General features: G+C 35.6%; 1 protein-coding gene across 1 annotated transcript in view; it reads right to left on the bottom strand.

Moving 5' to 3' along the window:
- Positions 1-18,438, bottom strand: part of ttn.1 (titin, tandem duplicate 1) — a 136,312-nt gene that overhangs the window by 83,885 nt on the left and 33,989 nt on the right. The window contains exons 43-83 of the mRNA XM_060877288.1: positions 18,126-18,413; positions 16,691-16,801; positions 16,331-16,604; positions 16,022-16,198; positions 15,815-15,881; positions 15,455-15,722; positions 13,903-14,112; positions 13,739-13,816; positions 13,605-13,631; positions 13,442-13,498; positions 13,301-13,348; positions 12,902-12,961; positions 12,526-12,597; positions 12,363-12,440; positions 11,441-12,049; positions 11,085-11,180; positions 10,309-10,776; positions 10,053-10,149; positions 9,576-9,808; positions 8,939-9,136; positions 8,409-8,657; positions 7,604-8,098; positions 7,215-7,292; positions 6,892-6,966; positions 6,642-6,725; positions 6,386-6,469; positions 6,154-6,237; positions 5,928-6,014; positions 5,643-5,720; positions 5,463-5,546; positions 5,216-5,299; positions 4,682-4,720; positions 3,235-4,353; positions 2,676-2,726; positions 2,170-2,568; positions 1,807-2,076; positions 1,445-1,720; positions 1,206-1,345; positions 899-1,025; positions 517-783; positions 74-340 (exon numbers count right to left, since the gene is read on the bottom strand). Of these exons, the coding sequence (XP_060733271.1) occupies positions 74-340; positions 517-783; positions 899-1,025; positions 1,206-1,345; positions 1,445-1,720; positions 1,807-2,076; positions 2,170-2,568; positions 2,676-2,726; positions 3,235-4,353; positions 4,682-4,720; positions 5,216-5,299; positions 5,463-5,546; positions 5,643-5,720; positions 5,928-6,014; positions 6,154-6,237; positions 6,386-6,469; positions 6,642-6,725; positions 6,892-6,966; positions 7,215-7,292; positions 7,604-8,098; positions 8,409-8,657; positions 8,939-9,136; positions 9,576-9,808; positions 10,053-10,149; positions 10,309-10,776; positions 11,085-11,180; positions 11,441-12,049; positions 12,363-12,440; positions 12,526-12,597; positions 12,902-12,961; positions 13,301-13,348; positions 13,442-13,498; positions 13,605-13,631; positions 13,739-13,816; positions 13,903-14,112; positions 15,455-15,722; positions 15,815-15,881; positions 16,022-16,198; positions 16,331-16,604; positions 16,691-16,801; positions 18,126-18,413 (7,953 nt within the window). The remainder of the gene's footprint in view (positions 1-73; positions 341-516; positions 784-898; positions 1,026-1,205; positions 1,346-1,444; positions 1,721-1,806; positions 2,077-2,169; positions 2,569-2,675; positions 2,727-3,234; positions 4,354-4,681; positions 4,721-5,215; positions 5,300-5,462; positions 5,547-5,642; positions 5,721-5,927; positions 6,015-6,153; positions 6,238-6,385; positions 6,470-6,641; positions 6,726-6,891; positions 6,967-7,214; positions 7,293-7,603; positions 8,099-8,408; positions 8,658-8,938; positions 9,137-9,575; positions 9,809-10,052; positions 10,150-10,308; positions 10,777-11,084; positions 11,181-11,440; positions 12,050-12,362; positions 12,441-12,525; positions 12,598-12,901; positions 12,962-13,300; positions 13,349-13,441; positions 13,499-13,604; positions 13,632-13,738; positions 13,817-13,902; positions 14,113-15,454; positions 15,723-15,814; positions 15,882-16,021; positions 16,199-16,330; positions 16,605-16,690; positions 16,802-18,125; positions 18,414-18,438) is intronic.

Raw genomic sequence — 18,438 nt, 5'->3', positions numbered from 1 at the left:
ACTACCACGTTTCACTCATAATTAAAAAATTTCATCTTAAAAATAATTAAGAGATAGAAAGAAAGAGGGTTACCTATAACCAGAAGCTTAGCCATGGTTGATATCCCTTTAGTCTCTGCCCTTATTTGACAAGTATCATCTAGTGTGACTTCCTTGATTTCTAATATATGCTTTGTCTTTTCAACATGTATTATTACTGTTCTGCTTGGATGCAATCTAATTTCATTTTTGTACCAAGTCACCGGCACATTGTCATGAGAGAGCTCAATCTCAAACCGAGCTGTTTTGGTTTCCTTTACGGTTTGATCCTTTAATTCTGTGGCGAACTTCAGCCTCATACCTATGATGTCATACATTATATAATTTTCATATAATACATCATATAATATTATTTCAGTGTAAAACACATTTCCTTACATAGGGTTATTCCACAGCCACCAATTTTCGCAGCCACCAATTCAAGTATTATTTTATTATTCAAAATGATTACCAAAAAGGGGAAGAATAACCACTTACCCTCTACCGTTAGTTTTGCTGTTGATGTTTTCCCTAACACCTCTATGGTGTATTCTCCCTCATCATCAAATTCACAATTATTTATAATCAAAATGTGTTTTTTTCCATCATCAATGATTTCATAATTATTTCCAGATGTAATAATATCAGAACCCTTAAACCACATCACTTTAGGTACGTCCTTATTGATTGAACACTCAAATTTAGCCTGTTTCTTTTCAGGCACAGAAACATCTTTCAGTGGGTCAGTGAATTCAAGTTCCAGTTCTGGGAGGTACGATATAACATTGAGCTCAGTGTAATACAAATTTTAAATTATATGTATGAAAACTGTTAACATTCTTCTTTATCTGGGAAGATACCATTTTAATGGTTACGTTACCTTTCACTGTAAGCATAGCACTTGTCTGAGCGTTTAGCGCTTGGTATGTAACTTCACCAGCCTGATCAAGCTGGACATTTTTCAAGGTGAGGAAGCGCTTAGTTCCCTCCGCTTTGATATCACATGTCTTGAAAATAAACAAATATAAAAGAAAAAATAAAAAGTCATATTTTTTTGTTTGATTTAGAAAAATTTTCTCAATATTGGTCGTTTAAATACTGATCTGAATAGTATTGTAATATAGCAAGAACGTAAGGTCTTGAGCCACAAATTATATATTGTTTATGAAAATATAACCTAGTCTTACCGGTGATCTTGTTAGAACCTGCCCTTTAAGTTTCCATTCTCCGGGTAAGTCATCCTCAGAGATTTCAGTTTCAAAGTTGGCCTCCTCTTTTTCAACTACTTCCACACTAGCAAGGGGTTTCAATATCTCGGCTTCACGCTCTATATTGGCATCATACATAAAATATGAAAAGCGTTAATTAGCAATTTTTAAAAACATAAAACAAAACCAAAATAAGTGAAAAAACCCATGCTACTTACCTCCAAGGGTGAGCTTCGCTACATATCGTTTGCCCTCAACTTCCATGGAATACTCGCCAACATCATTGGGTTGAGCATTCTTAATAGTCAGAGTGATGTCTTTTCCATCCTTTTTGACTTCAGTCTTATCTGTGGGTTCAATTGGAATCTCTTCATCTCCCTTGTACCACTTCCAGTTGGGAGTGTCTTTAAAGAGTTCACATTTGAAGGTAGCAGTGGCCTTTGGCTTCACATGCTGGTCCCTTAGTGGTTTCACCAACCAGTCTCTGATGATTTCTGCAAAATGAAAATTCATAGCGTATAATATTTATATTGTTATATTTCATTGTACATGCCTAATTTTTTTTTAGTCTTATACATACCGAGAATCTTCACAGTTGTTTGAGTTTTGAGATTTTCACATTCACATGTGTAAATACCAGCGTCACCATCATTTGCATCCTGGATTGTCAAGGCATGTTGCAGTCCAATAACATTAATGGCTATTTTGCCAGCAACTGTTTCTAGCTCTTTGCCGTCCTTTTTCCAGACCACATTTCGCTCTTTATTCAACTCACAAGTCAAGTACATGGGCTGTCCCTTGAGCACAGACACCTCCTCCTCTAGGGTCTTGATAAACTTAACAGGCAGCTCTATTTAAGATAAAAGGTAAAGTATTTGTTATGAATTTACCCTAGATTTATCAGTATAAAATAAGGCTGGACTGTGCTCAAAAGTGTGCTCACCTTCAACAATAAGTCTGGCAGTGGAGGTCTTCTCTTTATTTCCCAGCTTGGCAACACATGTGTATTCCCCTCTGTCAGAGAGCTGAACATCAATAATGGCCAATTTTCGATCTTTTCCATCAGATGTAAATTTGTACTTTGGACTCTCCCTGATGTTAGTTCCATCTTTCATCCATGAAGTTATAGCAGTAGAAGGAGAAATCTGGCACTCAAACACAGCAGAGGAACCAATCGATTCAGCCTCTAGCAACACAATGTCTTGAACCTCTTTCACAAACTTGAGAGGGACAGCCTTAAGCTGGAAAGCAAATGGTGATTCTCCAGGAGGTTTGTCTCCTCCACCACCAGGTCTGAGCCCTCTTCCACGTCCTGCATCACCAGGTGATGGAGTTTGGCGTGCTAAAATGGGTGTAAAAGAAGGAAAAGTTAAAGTTACGGAAAACATGGTGTGTAATTAATGCTTACTTATTTTATATATTTTAACACCATCAGAACAGCATCCTTACGTCTAAGCCCTCTGCCTCTGCCTACTGCTCCCTCCTCCTTGGGTTTTCCATCTGTTTGTAATAGTAGCACAAAACTTCAGTTTGTTGATTAAATTATATTTAGCTTACAGTATACACTTAGCAAGGGAAGCCAAGAAGATGTAATGATTTTTTTTTCTTCTATCAACACATGCATGTTACTGAAATAGCTAATGTAAATGAATGACACAATTAGATGATTTAGAAAATACATACTTAAAAAAATAGAAAAAACTGTATTTGACATTCACAAAAGACAAACAATTGACATTTACAAACACAATAACAGACATCCACATACAGACAATTAGGTGAAGCCCTTAGGTGGATGGGCTTATGAAAAGAATGTAGAGATGATGGTAAGACAGAAAAATGTGCATACTGATGAAGATGATGATCATGATGAAGATAAAGACAAATTTGTTAATCATTGCTAAACTTTGGAGGTGGAAGTTATAAATGATTCATATGATTTGAGATTATTTTTGAGGTCAGGGTCAAAAATAATATACTAATGGTGAGGTTTTGGTCTCCCTCTCACCTATCTTGTCATCAGTGCCTCCTGCAGCTTCAATGGCTGCATCCTCCAAGGTGGTATCAAACTCTTCTGCTTCATAACATTCAGAAGGAACAATCTCCCACCCCCATGTTTCTTCTTCTTCTTCTTCTTTCTCGTCTCCAAATTCTTCCTCAAATACTTCTTCTTCTTGCTGAGTTGGAATCTTTTCTAGCTGCACAGCTCCAGGGGATAACTCTTTTATTAGTAACATTTTTTCTTTTTCAGTTTGTTCATGAGATGCTTTTTTCTGTTGGGAAGATAAATCTTTAGTTATGTCTTTTTTAGGAACTGTTGCACTGGACTTCCTCTGCAATGGAATGGGCTCAGCTTTGGGTGAAAGAGTCTTTTTCATTTCTGCTTCAACAGGTTTGACAGGTTTAAGAGATATTTTCTCTTCTTCCATCATTTCTCCTGGCAGAGAACTACTCTTTTTGCAAACAGATGTTTTACATTCTACTTTTGGACTTTCTTTTTCTTTGGTTACTGTGGTCACTGAAGGTTTTTCTTCTTTAGAATTTACAACCTTTGGTGAGAACTTTTCATGCTCAGAATCCTTTTTGATGCATTCCACTGGTTTTAGTAATATGTCCTCTTTGTCTTCACGTTCTTTTAGAATACATCTCCCCTTTTTAATCATCAGTGGCTTTGCTTCTTCTGTTTTGTCTGCCTTCTTTACTTGAATTTTGAGCTTATCTTCTTTGCCTGGCTTTTCATCTTTTTCAGAGCTCTCTTGATCCTTTGATGGTCTATAAGAGCTTTTCTTGTCCTCGTTCTTCTCTGTTGGAATTCTGTTGGTTTTTATATGTATCTCAGGCTCTTTATGTTCACCTTCTACAACCATAGATTTTAAAGTGACCACTTCTTCTAACTTTTTAGCTGTTGATGTAATTTGTTTTTTCTTTATAGGTGCAACCTTTGATTTTTCAGGTGTCTCAAATGGTTTCAGCACTACATTTTCATGTTTCAGTTTGGTTGGTGATATCTTGGCATTTTCTTTGATAGTTTGACTTGGAGTCTTAGGACTCTCTTCTTTTGGCATCTTGTCTTTCTTGACTGGCATATCCCGTTTCTCTTGTTCATCGGTGGCTTTAATATATTGTTCTAAGACAATGAATGTCACATCACAAACAGCACAATATTTACGACAATAGACAACACTTAACATGACTGTCAGTTGCAGTTTAGCCAATTCAGGGTACTGATATACCTTGTTTATGATGATAACTGACTCATTGTCAACAAATAGAACAGGTTCACACACATAACAAAATGTTTTTTATCGCAATGACCATTTCATTGTAAACTAAAGAAACAAGGCTGAAAAATAACACAAAACACAGAACACCCATAAAAAGAAACAAAACCAGTGCATAACCAAGCATACTTTACATTATTGAAATCTGTGGCATACAGATAATAAAGTACATACCTTTCTGGACTGGGCCAGGAGTTTGAACAGGACCATGATCTGCGGAGATTAGCACATTTTAAAAGAGAAAACAGTTATAATTAATGGTGAAAGAAGACAAATAGAGCAGCACAGCATGAACACTACATGTCTGTGCGGTATATTCAGTCACATGAGTTCAGTTATTTAAATTGTTATTAGATTCATGTTATGGCTAGGCTTCATTGACCCCTGGGTTCGAGACCTACTTCTTTAGATATCTGCTTGAATATGACAGCCAAAATGTTAAAAGACAAACATTGCAAATAATTATTAGTGTTAAGACAGAGTGAGACATAAAAGGACAATATGAGGAGTATAAATATGAACAAACAAATAAAATCCACAAATATGCAAACAGAAATATATATATGATAAAGGAAAGACAAGAACTACAGAAGTATGACGCAATACAAGGTACAAAAAAAGCCAGGCACCAGTAAAGTGGTGACATATAATAAACACACACAAAAAAACCCCTAAAACTAAAAAACAACCAGGAAACTGACACAATACCTTGAGGAGGGGAATCTGTTTTATCAACTGGTGTCTGTGTTGGCTTTGGTGCCTCATGTGTTGGCTTATTCTCCACAGGTGGTTCTTTAAATAAAAGCATGTCATTGTCACAGCCAAGAAGTAATAATATGTATGGAAATAAGCAATGAATTACATACTGGGTGAAATGCACATTTAAAAGAACACGAAATAAGATGCAACTGACAATGAAGGAAGAAGAAATAGACAGAAGAGAGTAAGACTCTACCTAGAGGAGGAGAGACTTTTTGTGCAAGTGGCTCTACTGTTGGTTTTGATGCCTCAGGTGTTGCCTTCTTTACCACAATTGGCTCTTTAAATAAAAGCATCCCATTGTAACATAAGAAATTATGATAAAAAGAGAAGAGATAGTGGCACAATATAATCGACATAGAAACAAATATTGTACCTTCAGGAGGACAAACTGTTTGTGGTGTTAATGCTGACTTTGGTGCCTCAGCTGTTGGTTTGTTCTCAACACTTGGCTCTTTAAATCAAAACAGTCACAGTCAAGAAATGAGCATTTGAATGGATAAAGCTATTATGTCATAGAGGAGACAAAGTCCATATAAACACAACTATAACCAAAATGAACAAAACAAAACTAAGAAAACATTATCTCACATTCTGCTGAAGTTACAGAAGAAGAGAAGAGTTGAGAAAAAAACAAAGGACATGGAAACTGAGACTCTACCTCGAGAAGGAGGTGAGACTTTCTGCTCAGTTGGTACCACTGTTGGCTTTGGTGCCTCAGGTGTTGCCTTCTTTACCACAGTTGGCTCTTTAAGTAAATGCATGACATTGTAACAAAGAAAAAATCTGATGTACATATAAAGAGCCATAAAGAAGCGCTAAAATAAAAATGTTGAAGACAGAAGAAAGCAATTGTTAATATAGAAGACATGGACATAATACTTTACCTTCAAGGGCAGAAACTTTTGGTTCAAGTGGTGTTACTGGTGGCTTTGGTGCCTCAGCTGTGGGCTTCTTTGCAACAATCAGTTCTTTAAATGAAAGCATAGTGTTATTAGAATAAAAAAAATGTACAAAAAAGGCCACTGAGTTACAGAACAAACAAAAAACAAGAAAAAATCAAAATGATATCATATTCTACTGCAGACATAAGACAAGAAAACATTCAAGAGTCTCTACCTGGGCCAGTAGAAACGTTTTGTTCAACTGGCACCACTGTGGGCTTTGGTGCTTCAGGTGTTGCCTTCTTCACCACAGCTGGCTCTTTAAATAAAAGCATGCCAGTCAAGAAAAAGTTTTATGCATGGGCAGATGTACTGCATTACAGAATTTGCAGAATACACAGAGCACCTAACGGCCATCTCAAATTGTATTAAGGACACGAAAGAATGGAGTTGTCACAAAAAACAGCAGAAACGGAAGCTAAGAATAGTACCTTGAGATGGAGAGTCTTTTTTCTCAACTGGCAGCACTGTGGACTTTGTTGGCTCAGGAGATGCCTTCTTCACCACAGTTGGAACTTTAAATAAAAGTATGCCCGTGTCACAAACAAGATTTGTTATTATACACGAACAGCATTCTAAAAACTATACAAGACGAAGAACACCTAAAACCCTATTGTATTAAGAACAAAGAAGAAGAGACGACGTGGAATAAAACACAGGACATGAATGCCAACACAGTACCTTGAGGTGGAGAGACTTTTTTCACCACCATTGGGCTTGGTGACTCGTCCGTTGCCTTCTCCTTCACAGTTGGCTCTTTAAACAAAATCATGCCAATGACACAGTCAAGAATTGATATTATGCATGGAAACATGAAGAGGAACACAACATATTTTACATTCAATATTGTGTTAAGTTTCTTAATATTCACGGATGTTAGGGATCATGATAAGGGATCAAGAATTGATATTATGTGCTGCAAATGCACATAAAGAACATTACAAAATAACATCTAGCTATCTCAAGACAAAAAGAAAAGATATGTAAGCCCAAACATTTAGTACCTTGTGGTGGAGAGACTTTTTGTGGTGTCATTGTTGCTTTTGGTGCCTCAGGTGCTGGAGTCATCTCAACAACTGGCACTTTAAATAAAAGCAAGTACTTGTCACAATCAAAAAAGACAAGCATTTAGGTACTGCAGTTTAAAAAATGGACCTTATACTTTATTAAATAAAAATTGAAGAATTTTGTTTGCTAGTTTATATATATATATATACAAAACCAAGAGTGATGAAATATTTGAATAATATAACTTTACAAAACAAAAGAAGAACATAAGATAATTTGGCTTGCCTACTCGGCAAGCAGTGCAAGACAATACAAAGAACACTTTGTATAAAGTGTGTAAAGAGTTTCCAAAAAATATTCCAAAAGATGGCACATGTAAAAGTACCTATTTCAGACATTTTAAGCTCTTTCTTCAATTTAATGTCCTTTTCTTTGGGTATTACTTTCATAGACACAGCCTCTTTTTGTGCCACCACTTTAGCAATAAAATCTGTCTTTTGTGACACATCACTCTTCAGCACCAAGTCTGGAAGCGTTTTATCATCTTTCACAACACCAGACGTCTCAGAATTTGTTTCCGAACGCATCTTTTGTATAATTGGTTCAGCCTCAATTTCTGGGATCTTGTCCTTTGTTACTGTTTCTTGAGATGGCAAAGTAAATTTCCTCAATGAATCCTCTGCTATAAAAACTTGTTCATCAACAGACACCTTCTTTTCCACATAAACGTCATGAGCCTCTTCAGGTTGACATAGAATGCCGTCACCTTTGTATGAAAGTTCTTCATTTGAATCCACTTGCTCCACTTCGGTGATCTCAGTTTCAGCAGAAATGTCCACTGTGTGTAAAGTTTGTTCAATTCTCTTTGGAGTAGCGTAGACTTTAAAGATGAAAGAAGTTGTAAGATTGTACAACGTGGCAAAAGAAGAAGAAGATTTAAACACACATGCAGAAAAATTATGAAGAAAAATACAGCCCCATATGTGCACTTATTTTTCATTATATTTGAGCCATTAATAAACTTAAATTAAGTATTTCAATACTTGCCAATGTAAAACCCCATATAATATTTTACTTTCATCATTTATACATAGAACCAACTTGTCCCTGCCATTTTTTTAATTCATCTATCATACTACTGTATATATTTAAACAAATCCTAAACAGAAAGCCATCCAGATCACACATACCTTTGGTAGGAGCAGTCTGTTTCTGAGTTTTAGCCACTGGCTTTTTCTCATATGGCACTTCTGTAAGATTAACTTTAGCTACTTCTAGACAAGTTTCCTCAGGACAGTACTGAATATTATCACTTTCATATGATGATTCTTTTGAAATTTCTGCCTCCACAAATGAGATCTCTTCAGTTTTCATAGATATGTCCACCGTAAGACGAGTCTTTGATAACTCTTCTAAAACTTTCTTGGAAGGTGCAATGTCTTTAAAGATAGAACATTAAAACTGTAATTTTACCATATGCCATTGTGGAAAATATATTTAACAACATGTCTCACTGTGTAATGTATAAATATGGTTTATCAATTGAAAAGCAAAATAGGTATAACTCTGATACAAGAATATTTTTTGTCTTTTTTTTTTTAGATAAAATTGTGGTATAAATTGAATGGGGATATATTTCTCAAACAGATATAGATTCAGTTGCAGACTTTTAATAAAACTAATTATAACATGAAAAACCCTCAGGACCAACCAAGCATACCTCTGGCTGGGACCAGTTCTACCCTCTTTTGAGGTTTAGCTTCAGGAAGTGTTTCTTGAGTTTTAACTTCAGATGGTTTCAACATACTGTATTCAGCCTCATAAGATTTGTTCTCTGTTTCATACAAGATTTCCTTTGACACTGTTTTCTTAGACAATTCCACTTTATCTTGACTTTGTTGAACTCCTTTTGGAGCTGCTAAGAGTATAAAGATGCAAAAAATTGAGGATTTCACCATGTTGAAATAGAAAGACTAATATTCATTAACAGATTAAAAATAGAGATAATGTACTACTTCTCTATAAGTAGATTTTATCTTCGTATTTCCTGTATCTTAAAATGTATAGAAATGTATACATAGATAAATAGGGCTACTTTTCTTTACTTTTCTTTTTAGCCTTTCAAGTTATATGTAATGTTTAATTTCTGGACATTTACTGAGTAAATATATTTTTGGTTTTGCATATGAGTACCAGTTTTCTCTACTAAAATGTGTTTAATTCGGTTAATTTGTAGTGAAAATATTTCTCCAAAACTAACCAAACCAAACATCTTGTTAAAATGCACATTACTTGTTTAAACATGTGCAAGAAGCAATTGTTGATTAGACCTAACTCTCAAGACCTAGCAAGCATACCTTTGGAAGGAGCAACTTTCATTTCAGTTTGAGGTTTCCTCACCAGCTCATTCTCAATCGGCACTTTAATTTCCTGTTTAATTTGTACCCCCTTCAATGAAGTCTCCATAGATTGACATGACAGACTATCGCTTTCATATGAGATTTCCTGTCCTGAAATCACTTCTTTTGTTACAGAGATTTCCTCTAATTTCTTAGATATTTCAATTGTTCCATATTGATTTTGTTCAACTCTGTTTAAAGCTGCAAATACATGAAAAAAAAATCATTCATAAGATTCATAAGATTCCACCATCTGATGGTGTCAGAAGCATGCTTTAAAAGCAGACATTTAAACATTATACATATAAGATGTATTCTGATTATAAGATCAGTACCATTTCATATGCTGAAGTAAACACACAGTGTTACAGACATAACACATAATCCAAGAAGTATGTTTGGGTAAGATATTAAGGACAAACCCCCACGAGCAACCTAGCATTACCTCTGGTAGGAGCCATTTCAATCTCCTTTTGAGGTTGAGGCACAGGTGCTTCCTCAGTTGGAACTTCTGGATATTTAAGTTCAACCACTTTGTAAAAGTATCAGACAAAAAAGACACATGTCCAAGTCTTAAGATCAGTATAGAAAAGATAAAAATATCCAGAAAAGATAAAAAGAAATTTTGAGGGTGTTTGAGAGTGTACAAATGTGCATAAAACATGTGTAAGTTTTTTAATGAAAATGATACCTCTCTTTGGGGGAGACTTCTGTTTAGGAACAGGCGTCTGTTCTTTCTCCTGGATGGGTTCAGGTTTTGCCAGAGGCAGCTCTCGGAGACTTTGGGTTAGTTCTTGCGCTGCTTTAGGAGCTTCTAGGAGGACAGCTTTTGGTCCTTCTATAAATACTGTCTCGGTTCTAGAGTCTGGTTTTCGAATGAGTGGAGACACAGGTGTAGACTCTAAAGCCAGTGGGTCTTCAACCAGCTTTCTAGAGGCAGGTGTAAGTTCTGCCTTTTTCACTTCAAGCAGAACAGGTGAAGTCTCATGTTTTACAATTGCAGACTCTTGTTTTTTAGTTGGCTCAGCCTTTAGTGCTGCAGAAAATTCCTGTTTAGGCTTTGGCACCCTTGGAAGTTCTGGAGCAACTGATGTTACAAGGTCTGATTTTTTATCTGGTTCTCTCTTTGGTGTTTCTGTTGTCTGCACCACCTCATGAGCTTGGAAAGAAGATATATTGGTTATACTTACACAGATAAAGTAGACAATACACTTTCATGTCTATAATACCTCAGAGACCAGTAAGAGGTTAAGATTAAGAAATTAAACATTTGGACAACTTTGGACACTACACATGTTCCCTTTATAGTAATAAAGGTTTCTGACACAAAAACAACAAAAAAGACATAACATAACATAACAACATAACATAACATAACATAACATAACATATAACATAACATAAAATACCAAAAACCAAATGCACAGATCTATTACAGTTACACAATTGTTTCCTTCTGACAGTTACCTTTCAATTGTGTAATGGCTGCTTTCTGAGGTAAATTCTCCTCGTGTTTTGTAGTTAATTGTGGTAATGCTTCTGGCTTCTTAGGAGCATCTGGTTCTTTTAACAAACATTAAGAAAAAGTAAGAAAAGACTGAGAAAACATTTGAATGACTAAAGACACCGTACATAAACGGACAAACGCAATAATGATTAACATTTAAAGAAACAGGAAATGTTTTTTACACAGATTTAACAACATATACACTTCATAAGCATATGACGAAAAAGTACGAGTATGACATAAAAACATAAAGACAAACTGAAATGGACAGTCAGATGGACAGACAAGAACATTACTAAGGCAGCTGACACAATACCTGTTATTAGTGTGGGCTCAGGTTTCTTTGTAAATAAAATCATAGATTCAGGTTTTAGCTCTGGCTTCGCTGTAGCATTTGCTTCAGGGATAGGTTCAGGTCTTAGTTCTGGCTTCAGTGTAGCTTTCGTCTCAGGTTTAGTTTCTGCCTTCAGTGTAGCTTTCGTCTCCGGTTTAGTTTCTGCCTTCAGGGGAGCTTTTGGCTCAGGTTTAGGCTCAGGTTTAGTTTCTGCCTTCAGTGGAGCTTTTGGCTCAGGTTTAGGCTCAGGTTTAGGTTCTGCCTTCAGTTGAGCTTTTAGCTCAGGTTTAGGCTCAGGTTTAGGTTCTGCCTTCAGTTGAGCTTTTAGCTCAGGTTTAGGCTCAGGTTTAGGTTCTGCCTTCAGTTGAGCTTTTAGCTCAGGTTTAGGCTCAGGTTTAGGTTCTGCCTTCAGTTGAGCTTTTGGCTCAGGTTTAGGCTCTCGTTTCTGTGTAGCCTTTGGTTCGGGTTTTGGCTCAGGTTTAGTTTCTGGCTTCTGTGTAGCTTTTGGTTCGGGTTTAGGCTCTGGCTTGGCTACAGCTACTGGTACCACTTTAGGTTCAGTTGGCAGTTTGTGCATAGGTGGCTCAGTTGCTGCAGGATTTAGGACATATTTATATAAGACAGAGAATTGTTAGCGTCTACTAAGATGGGACTAACAGACAACACATAGTTTCAAGAATTTAAACATTGGAAAGATTTGTAAACAAGGAAATTATAACACAAATTACATTATACAATCCATAAAATCAATATTAATATGCAAAGAAGATTTAGTAAAAACAATAATTACAAGCAGATTTTTATATTTGCCATATGTAAACATTTCACTTTGAAGAATCTGCATCAATGAAGAATCTGGATGGCAAATTATGGGAACAAAGATAAGGCCAATTAAGTTGAATACCTTCGGGTGTAGGTTGGTGTTTTGACTCAGCTACAAATGTTACTGGGACTGTTTCCTCCACAGACATGACTTCAGGTTCTAAAAAATACAATAAAAATCTCAATTAAAATGAGAAATACATCAGTGATTATGGGACATAAAGAGGGTAGTGGCATTTTCTTACTGTCTTGAGGTTTTTCTTCAGTTGTTTGTGCAACCATTTTGGGTACAATTTCTTCAACTGGCTTCTTCTCTTCTGATAGAAAACAAATAAATATTGATATGACAAAAATATGAGTACATTACTCAGTATCCTTTAATGGCATAGCATATAGGACATCATACAGTATGTGGGGTTTTGGATTACATAACTGATGATGAAAACAAGTTAATTATTCAGAATAACAGAGCAATAATTGACATACTGCTTACAATACATATAGATGATGAGGACAAACAAATGAAATCATTTCAACAGGACAGAAGAGAGATTACACACGGCATGGAGGAAGTAGCTAATCATTAAGCTCTCAGTTAGTGATATGGTAGCCATGGTATACCTTTAGTTGATGCAACTTCATGAATTACTCTTTCTTCTTGCACTGTCCAACTCTCATACTCTACCAAACCAAAATGAAGTGTGCCAAGAACACAAAGGGGTGGAAGAGAAGCAAGGATGAGTGAATAAAAAAGAAATGAGCGTAGCCATTTTAAAGTTTATATGTTATATATAAGTTCTGTAAAATAACTCTCCCTGAGCTAGTCACAGAATGAATAACCAATATAAGTGAATTTGTGATGACACGAACACATATTGCCTTCTTGGTTATTATTATTAGTTTAAAGCTTTGAACAGACATCATTTGTTGAAGAATAAGCGATGGAAATCTTATTAGGATGAGAATGGAATATTATAAAGAGTAATCAGGTTAAAGATTAAGTAACATTAAAAATAGTACCTGTCACTTCAGTCTTTTCTTCATAATGATAATATTCTCTTGACTCATCTTTTGAATAGGAAAAATTTTGAAATAAGTTAAATTATTTTAAACTGAATTGCATTGGTTGAAAATCAGTTGTAAAATGACTTAAAGTCCTACCTTTAAAACTAATCATAGATGACACCTCGGGCACTTGTATTGATGTATCTGTGACATCTAAATATATTAAGAATTTTTGTCTTATTTTATTGTTTAGATTATTATTGTTTGCAGAATTATTTATGAACTAAGCAACTCTGTTGCTAAATATAAAAATACTCACCGTAAGAAATTGTGCCTAGATTAATGTCTGTAAAAGGATGTAAAATATTGTTACTGGGAATCAGAGCCCACATCACTGAAGGTTATTAATGGTATGCTAAACACGTTAACGCTATCGGAAGATTTAATTACTACCTTTGCCTGACAGGTACAGCTCAGCTGTACTTTTAGCTTCACCAATGGGCTCCAGTCTCGCAATCACTGAGTATACGCCTAAGACATTATTAAAAAACATAATTGTGTTTAACTCAATTGATTAAGATATACATTGAAACTAAAAGTTCTTCAATTGCACACACCTTCATCCTCAGATGTGACATTATGGATGATCATAAAATGACATCGTCCCTCACGTTGGAAGGAATATTTTGGACTCTCTTTAAGTTCCCATGAGTCTTTATACCATGTGACAACTGCATTGTCAAATGACAACTCACACTCAAAAGTCGCAGTCTGGAGTTCCTTCACCACAATATTTTGAATGCGCTTAGTGAACTGTATTTGATCAGCTGAAAATAAGATGTGATTTGAATAAGTGTCTTATTATTGAAAAAACAGAGCAAAAAAACCCCTCTACTTTCCTCCATCATTTTTGTTTTAGTTAGGCCACCAGGGTTCATGCAGTTCAAGAATATTATGGAGACGAGAGAACATCTGTGTATTTAAGAGATTAGTGTAGGAGTCAAAATTAGTGCTCTAAAAAGACATTTTTGTGATCTGACTGTTCACACCATAAAGCCCTGTTCATTGGCATTAGAATTGTAGGAGCTAAGTGGAGGTTGGGCACAATGTTACCTGAATCATATCGTCGCTGTCGGGCAGAATCCTTGTATCTCAAAAACCATTATTTTTCAGGAAATTAAAAAAACACTGTACCTTATCTGCAGTGCACAGGGTTTAGTCCGCATTGCAGTGGATTGTCTTGCGCTGTCCTCAGACGAGCACCAGAACTAGCGGGGGTCAAGATTTTTTTTTCTTTGAGCCCAGTGTTTTGAAGACATTTACCTCAGAAGACGTGTTGATTCGTTGCGACTCTTCTTGAGGAGAAATATGCCGCGAAGCTCTCCCGCGGAGTGAGGAAGAGGTGAACAGTTGAAGTGTCCAGTGCAGTTATGAGATTTGCTATTTTCAAGACTTTAGATTGGTTAATAACTTGTAAAAATAACAGACCCACGTGGGGACTGACCAATAGCATCAATATGTGAAAAAATATGAAATTGACCAAATTTGGACATACGAGGTTTCCGCCCGACAGTGACGATATGATGAAAGTTTATTATTTAAATATTAATGTTCAGGTTTTTTTTCTAGGAATGTAATTGAAACTGCTGGTAATTAAGTCGCAATGTTATACTGTTTGTTTCACTATCACCATCTTGGCCTAAAATGTGTACAGTTTTAAAACAAACCAGTGAATAATTGTCATAGGATAGGAAAGAATGAAAGCAGTGGTGCTGATATGCCCAGTGAAGTAGAATTTCTTTGTTAAAAATACAGAACCCAAGAATGTTGTGGACAATAACTGATCATATTTCAGGTTGCCATTATAGTCATGGGCATTATACAATTATAACAGAAGAAGGGAATTGACTCCAGTCTTGTGCCAAATGGTATGTTTAACCATGTGGTCTTCCTTCAATCCCATAATTAAGTAGTGTTGACAAAGTAAAGAGGTTGAGACCTCTATGCAAATATTCAAGGGTGATATAAAACCAGAAAACTATGATCTAGATGATCATTGCTTAGCATGTTAATGGCAGCTTTGCCTTCTTACCAAAAAGGCTTTCTCTCTGTGTCAAAAGTTGTAAAACTGTTGTAACAACAAATCCAGGTAATGGTAAAGAGACTTACCTGTGACTGACAATGTGGCACTGGAGATGTGTGGGCCACAGACAACACGGTAATTTCCCTGGTCACTTGTCTGGACGTTCTTGATCTTCAACAAGTGGCGATCACCCACTACTTTAATGTCATATTTACTGCTGTTCTCAAGCTTCTTTGAGTCTTTGTACCAAGACAGTGTGATTTCTGGGTAGTTGATCTTAATTTCACATTCAAAGACAGCATCTGTATTAGCTTTAGTAGTTTGATCTTTGATGTCATTAAGCAGGGTAATGGGCTGAAAAAAAGGAAATAAATACACATGGTTATATGTATCAATAAATATATAAGTATAGTAACTTAGAATTGAATGCTGAAAAATAATCTTACTTCAGTTTGTTCCATTCTTCTCTGCAAATCAGCAACAAGCCTAGCCAAATCCTCATCAGATTCTCTGCTATGTTCATGTTCCTTATAAAAAAAACAAACAATTAATTAAATAAATAAAATTACTAAATATTATTATACAGTAAACAGAATCTGTACAATTAATTAACACAATCCTGTAACAGTAATGAAACAGAAAAACATACCGGCCGTCCACTTTCTTCACCTGCCTCTTTTTTCAGCTGCTCAATGGCCTGAAGAAGGCCACGATAGTCTGTGATACCGTACATGCGAGCGTATTTCTCATACTCTTTTGGGTCTACATTTCTTAGCAGCTCAACAATGTCAATGTCTTTGTCCTCTGGACTTTTCTGCTTTGATGGTGTCCTAAAAATAAGTGTTTAATTCATATAAATATAATATAATTATATATTATATATATCAACATATATTTTTTAAATGGAATAGGCCATTATATATATATATATATATATGGAGGGGATCAAATCTTAAACTTACTTCTTCAATTTTACTGCTTCAGGTGCAATCTCTTTCCTCTCATTAACAGTCAAATCAGTGCTGGATTCGATTTCTCCATGTTTGTTTGAAGCTACACATCTATACTGTCCAGCATCAGATTTGGTAACTTCCCTGATTTCCAGCTTGGAATCTTGGCCCTTCTGCACAATGGCAACGCGACCACCATGGGTCATCTGCCTCCATTTGCCCTTCATCCATTTCACACTTGGAATGGGATCACCACCAACCTTGGCGATGAAGGTTGCAGTGCCCTCTGTAATGTATAAAATAACATACCCCTAAAATAAAATATGCACTTGAAAATAAAAAAAGTATGTTTCTGTGGAAATAACCACTTACTCTCTGTTACACGGACACTCTTAGGTTCATCAATGAAGAACAAGTTGTCTAGTTTCTGAGCAGGCTGAGCTGCTGAAGGTGCTGTTTGAGCTGCTGCAGGAGCTGCCCCTGCTGATTGTTAAAGAACAGCAGCAATGTCAATGCAAAGAAATGGAAAAAGTGAATTAAATGCTAGAGAAAACAACTGATTAAATCAACCTGTGTTCTGTGTATGTATTTTTCAGAGGCCATACTGATGTTGGGCAGTACATGGAGACAGGAAATACTATATGAAATAAAAACCTTAAAAACACTGATGTTTTTTGAAGAACAGTAAATAAAATCTGGTGTGTCATCAGGTATGAGTGCAAATAAGACACTGCAATGTACTTTACAGTGAATTTGCCTGTGTTTTATTTTTTGACAAAAACAAGCCTTTTTGTAATTCACTAAAAATGACCCAAAAATATAAGCAATGTAAACATGAAGGAGGCAGTATAGCAGATGTACGGTGGCCGAGAAGTGCAAAACAAATTAACAAATCCGAAAACACATTAACAAATCCGAAAACACATTAACAAATCCGAAAACAAATTAACAAATCCGAAAACACAACGACAAGTCAGACAACCCGGAAACGGTAGTGTATCGTTTTTGAATGGAAACTTACCGATCATTGGACAAGACACCTGTCATTGAAGATATACAGGTGAATGAAAGGTGTCTCGTCCGACGATGGTAAGTTTCCATTCACAAACTATACCAACCGCTTCCGGGTTGTCTGACTTGTTAATGTGTTTTCGGATTTGTTAATTTGTTTTGGGATTTGTTAGTGTGTTTTTGGATTTGTTAATTTGTTTTCAGATTTGTTAATGTGTTTTCAGATTTGTTAATTTGTTTTCAGATTTGTTAATGTGTTTTCGGATTTGTTAATGTGTTTTCGGATTTGTTAATTTGTTTTGCACTTCTAGGCCACCGTACAGATGCTATAAAAAGTTAAATTGTCCTATTTCATGTTCAATATAGTTAAGTGTCTTGTTGGGGGAAAAAAGCCACGGTACCTTAAATATTCTTAAACCCACATGATCAATTAAAGACATACAATTTTTTCCCCATTATTATAATTAATATTACAAAGCAAGATTAAAATATTCTTAATCAGTTTCACAAAATCAGAAGGGACTCAAATGCTAAGGTAGAAATAATGATTTAGGAAGAAAGCTTTTTATAAAGAATATATGTAGTATTATATTATATTATATTATATTATATAGTATTATATATTATATTATATAATGTAGAATACATTATTATTATTATTATTATTATTATTAATGTCACAAGAACATTCATAGACATAGTCTACAATTTAAAAAAGGTAGTTTAAAAATAATTCCAGGTAACAAAATGAGTGTAATGCATATTCACCGTCCACATTACAAAATTCAAATCATACCTTTAATGGTGACCTTTGCCTTAGAGAAATCACTACCAGCATTGTTGGTTGCCTTGCACAGGTAGTCTCCTGCATCAGATCTGGATGCCTTGACAATTCTTAGTGTGGCAGTGCCATCCTCAAATGTGATCGTTGAGTTATCAGAGGAAATCACCTCTCTTCTGTCCTTCATCCATTGGATTGACAGTGGATGAGAGCCAGAAACATGGCAACTAAGACTAAGTCTCTCACCCTCGTTCACTGTAATAGGCTTAAGGGTCATATCAAAGGTTGGAGGTATTTGTTTTCCTTAATAAAAAAGACAATTCTTTTG

The sequence above is a fragment of the Tachysurus vachellii genome, chromosome 8 (genome assembly GCF_030014155.1).
Source record: "Tachysurus vachellii isolate PV-2020 chromosome 8, HZAU_Pvac_v1, whole genome shotgun sequence".
NCBI classification, from domain to species: Eukaryota; Metazoa; Chordata; class Actinopteri; order Siluriformes; family Bagridae; genus Tachysurus; species Tachysurus vachellii.
This window is presented reverse-complemented; position numbering and strand designations above follow the sequence as displayed.